This window comes from Octopus bimaculoides, chromosome 2 (assembly GCF_001194135.2).
Source record: "Octopus bimaculoides isolate UCB-OBI-ISO-001 chromosome 2, ASM119413v2, whole genome shotgun sequence".
NCBI classification, from domain to species: Eukaryota; Metazoa; Mollusca; class Cephalopoda; order Octopoda; family Octopodidae; genus Octopus; species Octopus bimaculoides.
This window is the reverse complement of record NC_068982.1, coordinates 154,227,802-154,234,804: the sequence shown is the minus strand read 5'-3', so window position 1 is coordinate 154,234,804 and position 7,003 is coordinate 154,227,802. Positions and strand designations below refer to the sequence as shown.

The 7,003-nt window shown below is 40.3% G+C and overlaps 1 protein-coding gene across 1 annotated transcript in view; it reads left to right on the top strand.

Moving 5' to 3' along the window:
* The first annotated feature begins 3,302 nt into the window (after positions 1 to 3,302).
* LOC106869599 (deoxyribonuclease-1) overlaps positions 3,303 to 7,003 on the top strand; it is a 32,689-nt gene continuing 28,988 nt past the window's right edge. The window contains exons 1-2 of the mRNA XM_014915403.2: positions 3,303 to 3,412; positions 5,421 to 5,501. Coding sequence (XP_014770889.2) covers positions 5,440 to 5,501 — 62 coding nt within the window. The 5' untranslated portion in view covers positions 3,303 to 3,412; positions 5,421 to 5,439. The remainder of the gene's footprint in view (positions 3,413 to 5,420; positions 5,502 to 7,003) is intronic.

The following is a 7,003-nucleotide window of genomic DNA, read 5'->3' as shown; positions in this document are numbered from 1 at the left end:
AACAATAATAGCAACAACAACAATAAGAAGAAGAATAATGCTGATGATGATGTTGATGATTTCTTTAATTTGCTATCAGGGTGAACGTCAAGAGTTTGGGTTTACATATAGTGAAATGAGAGAAAGTATACACAGTATACAATAAAACAGAGAACGGAAGCATATATAGTATACAATAGTATAAGATGAATAAAAAAAAAGGAGGTGGGGTGATAGCAATGTTGTCCTCCTGACACAGGAGGACTCTAGGGGAAGTCGAGGAACCCCAACATGCAGGATCACCCTGAATATCAAGGGCAAGTGCTCTCTCCAATTGTGTACTTGCAGAACGGTTTCATCGCTCTACGCGCACCTCGGGCAAGCCCGTCTGACAGCATATTCGTGCCTGTAGAGTTTATCTTGAACTAGTAGCGCCCTTCGGTAGTACTGCTATGTCAAGGACATCTGAACATTATCCATAGTGGTCGCTGACCGGAAAGTCCTCCGGAACAGACTAGCCAGTATTGCTAAAGTGGACTTCTGCTGATTCCATTGTTCGACTGGTAGAGGGCTGTGAGCACCTAGCGTCACTCGGTCTTTTCTTTACCAAGGACTGCAGCTCCATCAAGGAGATGAGCTGCGGAAAGCCATGCCTCAGAAACGGAGCCTATACATTGTCACCGTCCAGAAATCGTTTTATATGGCACAGCCTAAGCGCGTGTCTCCGCGTCAGACGCCACTGCATGCCTAAACCTTCACTCAGAGGTTGCTGGCAGCAGACTGAACACCTGACCATTGGAACACGTTCTTTCCACAAGAAATTAAATAAGAGACGCCCCAACCTGGTCAAGCAGTGACCGGGGCAGGGTACGACAATCAGGCGATTGCTGTAGATATCCACCACCTCTGCTCGACCTTTCAGGGACAGCTTCCTCTCTGCCCATTTCTGGGTAAGATCGGCCTCCCTCTATGTCATCTTGTCCCATTTTTTATCGTTTTGGAATTCGGGACCAAACCAGACACCAAGCAGCTTAACTGGTCCGTCAGTCCAACGTCCAACAGCATTGACCTGCCTCGCCAGGTGCCCAGCCACAAGCTCGCCGACTTGTCAGCGTTGATTTTGATCCCTACAACTGATTCGTATTCCTTTAGTGTTATTCTGCTTGTTCTTGTAATCTACCTGTTTTGTCCTAGTGTTATACCAATGGGGGTAATAATTAAATAAATAAAGGTAATGTAGAGAGAAAAATGAGAAGGGAATATAAAAAAAGAAACGGAAATAGTAGAACCAGCGGAAAAATAGAAACAGAAATTGAGAGAAAGAGAGGGAAAAGATGTATATTATTCTGCATTTGTGTGTTCAAATCGTCGCCACAATCGAAATGTTTAACACAATGAAACTATGTCTATAAATTTATGCATTAAAAGATATATCAATAGAAAGTCAAATAACCTTCGTTATCAAATATCTGTGTATGTTATAATTTTATCTTTAGATGAGGATTTCAAAAGAAAGCAGTTCTTTATTTCTGAGACAAGGAATTTATATAATTCGAACTGGTGCCTTACTAGGGATTGAAATCAAAATCTAGCTGAATGCACTTCATTAATCAACGTCTTTATCTACTACGCTATGCCAGTAGGTAGGATAGACTGAATTTTTAAGACTTATAAACCTAATTCTTTGTAATCTGTTGTAGCAGTCTGCCCCCTTCTTTCGTAATTATTGGTTCCTATATTGTATTCATCGCTGCATTTGGCCGCCTACGGAGCTTGTGTCTTAGCATATGCGCTGCTTCCTTGGATTTACTAATTTTCCAGTAGTGCTCTCTATCTATTATTTTGACCTCATCTCACAGGGGTTGGTGGTCTCCATTTTACCATACGTGATCGGCTATACCTGACTTTTCAATATACCTTCGTGTCACGGCTTTCCGATGTTCATCTACTCTTACTTTAAGGAGGCGACATGTTCCTCCTTTGAATACTGTACCGCAGCTGCATGCGATAGAGTACACAGTCTTTGGTCATATTGCTTTTTATGGTGGGGAGGGGGCTTCACTACTATCCTCTGTTATTTTCTTTTCCATGCATGTTGACACATAGCCTATTTATTGGACACTGAGCAGGTAATGCAAACATTTTAAATAAGCTAACTAAAAGTGATCAACTTCTAATACTCTGATACTTACAAGCCAACTAGGGAGCCTATACAAGTAGCTCGATGTGCTAGAAATAGCAGCAAGATTTACCCCACGTCCACTCTAACGTCTTAAGTAAAAGGACATTTTGAATGATGTAGTTCTATGATACCAAAATAAAAATACGGGAGAGCCATGGCTGAGACATCTTTCACAATAGTTGTTTTCTTTCGATCAAGGTACCAACAATACGCCAACAACTCTGAGATATACCTATTCAATCTGATGGAGAAATTAAACGTAGCCTCACAGAAATGAATAGCAAATAAAACATCGAGGATATGCTGGGATAGATTTTATGTCATGAATTGTCTAATTTTACTATTAGTGAAGATATTCCGCCAAATATTTTATAAGATAAACACGCAAGACTTAGACAGAGAAGAAAGGGGAATGTCCATTACCTTAGGACCTCAAAAGCTAGTACGGGGAAGGAAGTTACCTTCCAACAGGAAACCTAGCCTGAATGCGAGCAACACAGCAGACTCCGCTAATGGCACTCATAGACCAAGTGAGGGTGTTGGACCGAGCAATAGGTTAAATTTTCTATCCAAAGACAGAGACGATCACTTGAACAGATTTCTACACAGTTTACGTCTACTAAATTTCCTTCATAAGGCCTTGATTGATTCGAAGCTGTGGTAGAAGACGCTTGGCCTATGTGTCACACAGTGAGATGGAACACGAAACCACATAGTTACGAAGTGAGCTCCTAAATCATACGGCAATCCCTACTCATTATACTTACGGATTTCATGTGCACAGTTATTACATGTGATAATTTTAGGCGTTGAATGTCAGATTTTTGTGATAGTCTAGCTATTTATTCCTTGTGGAACTGATGTTATGACTGTTGAGACAATATTCCAATATCATTCACCGCAAACACAGCCATGACATTTAACACACGCGCGCACATGCACACATACAAACATACATACAAACATTCATACATGCGTTCATATATGCACACAGACAAACGTACATACACATACATGTGCATATATGCGGGCACACACATGCATGCGTACACCATATGTGATGCAGATAAGTTCAAAGTGAACCTTATCTGCTGCTTAGGCTGGATTCCTGGTTGTGGCTATTTCAGTTGCTTTTTTTATATCTATTTTTTTTTATTTTCAGATTGTTCAAAGATACGATATTATTCTAATACAAGAAATTAGAGACAAATCAGGAAAAACCCCTGAACAACTTTTAAAAGCCATTAACACGTATGTATATTTCTATTTCTCCAGATTTGAGATTTCCCTTAAATTCTAACCATTATTACCATTATATATATAATAGTCATAAGAAGAAGGACAGCATCTATGCTGATGTTCAGGTTTTTCAAACTGGAAGGACAGAAATTATCCTGAGGCCGAAGACCTGGTCTGGATGCTTTCAATAGAATACACTCCGTGAAAGGTACCCAATGACCTTGCGTTGGTGTTGAACCAGATGATAAATTGAGTCAACCACCCAAGAACAGTATCGATCTCTCTGACTAGATTACTTACAGTTTCTCTTTACAAGATATTACTCAGTAGGTTTCGGTCGACTTGAGGCTTTGTTAATGCTGAAATTTTCTTTCAAAGTTTGATAGAAAAGTCTACTTAATTCCACCACGTTAAATGTGTGTAAAGAGGACTTAAAACAATTTCTATGGTTGATTCTATTATGATTTACAAGCCTTTGCATTGCAATACATGAGCTGAAACTTTGAACTTTCCAGATTTCTCCTGCCTTTAAAGCGTTGGTCATTTTTATTCGTGGCTGGATCAGAAGAGTAAAAACAATACCTATGACTCTTTTCAGGGCCTCTGAGACTGGGGGGGGGGGGAGGAAGCTGTCCTCCACCTTGGAACTTGAGGCAAATGTTTACAACAAAGCCGAGTCACTTAAAGTCAGCAAAAGACCATGTGGTAGTGTTAAACCGAGCAACATATTAATCTACAACTCAAAACAGGTTTCCACATAGTTTCCGTCCACCAATCTCATTCATAAGCTCATTCACGTAGCCAGGTTCTAAAGTTAAGGAATGAATGTACATAAAAAAGAAAGGTGCCGCGACACACTAAACAATTTTTAACTCATTTCTCTTATATTACACAAAATATTTTATCAGTTATACATAATAATATTCTACATTCATTAATTTCATGTTTTTGTAATAATGTCATTATGTTTGAAATTTACAACTACTGATAGAGGTGTGATGTGAAAAACATGGAACTCCATGAGATCGTCAAGTGTCGACAGGTGACGACGTCAGGGTTTGTTTTGGTTCTTCAGGTGTCAGCGGCTACCAACACATTACAAGAGGTTGAGCAAGCAGATAAAAAAACCCCGGGAGGTTGCTCAGATAAAATAATGAGTCCTAAAAGTCCCTCCAAAACCTCGTGATTAACAAAATAGAGAAAAAAAGAGGGAGATTCAACTTTAATCACACAAGTAAGCAAAAGAGTTAAAACAAAATTGTTGAAAAGCACCAATTTTGAAAAATGTGTTCCAGGGGAGCAGTCGCTTCAGTTGCTTCTCCATCAGCTACGCCGCTGTTCACAAGACATTGATCGACCCAAAACTTTGATAAAAAAAAATCTTGTGCAGTGTACCGCGCAATGGAACCGAACACGGAACTCTATAATTGTGAAGAAAACATCTTAGCTACAGTCATACCTACATCCAAATAGCCATACCTTACTTCCTGTAGTACAAACATACTAGTCGTGCTGGTACTGATGCTGGTATTGTTGCTAGTACTTCTAGTTAGGGTGGAGGCGCAATGGCCCAGTCGTTAGGGCAGCGGACTCGCGGTCATAGCATCGCGGTTTCGATTCCCAGACCGGGCGTTGTGAGTGTTTATTGAGCGAAAACACCTAAAGCTCCACGAGGCTCCGGCAGGGGATGGTGTCGAACCCTGCTGTACTCTTTCACCACAACTTTCTCTCACTCTTACTTCCTGTTTCTGCTGTGCCTGTAATTCAAAGGGTCAGGCTTGTCACACTGTGTCACGTTGAATATCCCCGAGAAATACGTTAAGGGTACACGTGTCTGTGGAGTGCTCAGCCACTTGCACGTTAATTTCACGAGCAGGCTGTTCCGTTGGTCGGATCAACTGGAACCCTCGACGTCGTAAGCGACGGAGTGCCAGGAAAGAGGAACTTCTAGTTAGGAATTTGTTTTTCCAAGTTACGTTTCCTATCATATTCTATGTATAATTCTCCAACTTCGTTCCAGAAACGGATATAGTTATAGTATGAAATTAAGCGACAGGCTTGGACGAACACGCAGCAAAGAAAATTATGCATTCTACTATCGGTACGTAAAACATTTTATGATGTTTGAAATTTCTTCTTGTTGTTTAGTATGCATTGAACTAGTGCAGTGTTCTGTAATGTATATAGCTGTAAAATAATGCACAGTGTGATGTTTTTCTGTGCGGTCTTGCTGGCCGAAAGTTAATGGAAACTACAAATGAAGTAAGACTGACGTGTGGTTAGAAACATTAAATGTAGAAAAGATAAAGTGAAAGAATTATGATTACACTGAGCTGTAGTGAAGGGTTCTACTATGGTTGGAGTTGCAAGAATTTTCATCAAATTGGAACTGCAAACTTTTGCAAAAATCTTCGAGAAATATTTTTTTCGCTTAATTTTGTAGTTTATATTCAAAAGGTAAAAAGCAAAAGGAATTGAAAACAAAACATGCTGCGAGTTGGTTTTAAATGGTAGCCGTTCACCCACATATGGACGAGTACAAACGCACGCACACACACACACACACACACGCACACACACACACACTCTCTCTCTCTCTCTCTCTCTCTCTCTCTCTCTCTCTCTCTGTTATCTGTCTGTCGCTCTCTCTCTCCTACTACCACGCATGCACACACACTGTTTTCTTGACTGAATCTTATATACGACAATCAGTCAAACATTAACATAGCACATTGCCAGCAATTTTACAAAAAGTACTCTAAAACAGAAGAATGGAAATAATGTAGTACACAGTTTCATATACATATGCATACATAACAAACAAACACACACGCGCGCGCGCACCACAGGCGCACGAAAAGAAGAAACGAGCACTCTACAGGTTTCGTAGAGTTTTTTTTTTTTTTCTTGATGTTAACAGAAGTTTCTCACGCTTACTTCGTTACGGAGCTTTTCCGGTGCTTCTGATCGTTCTGATGCCTTTTTTCTCATCTTCTGAAACTTTAAGTGATGCAATGAGATTTTGTGTCAAACTTTACAGAGATGCGCACATGCGCACACACTCACACACATACATACACGCATACACACAACCGCTCCCTCAAATCGAGATGCACGAGATGCGAATTAAACTTATTACGACTACAGCTATTCGAGATCTATATGAAATCTCTTAAAAGTCACATTCTGAATTCGATTTAATATTCCCATAAAATATTCTTGGTGCAAATGAAATTATGCTAAAAGAACACCAAGAGCTAGTAACAAGGCAGCAACAAATTCGAACATGCAATAATACCTCGACTATTGCGGGTGTCACGTTCCAAAACGCCTCGCAATAGGTGAAGTCGAAACAGGACTGTACTCTTTACTCTTCTCTTTTACTTGTTTCAGTCATTTGACTGTGGCCATGCTGGAGCACCGCCTTTAGTCGAACAAATCGACCCCAGGACTTATTCTTTGGATGCCTAGTACTTATTCTATCGGTCTCTTTTGCCGAACCACTAAGTTACGGGGACATAAACACACCAGCATCGGTTATCAAGCGATGTTTTGGGGGAACAAACACACACACACACACACACAACCCCTAACTCTCTCACG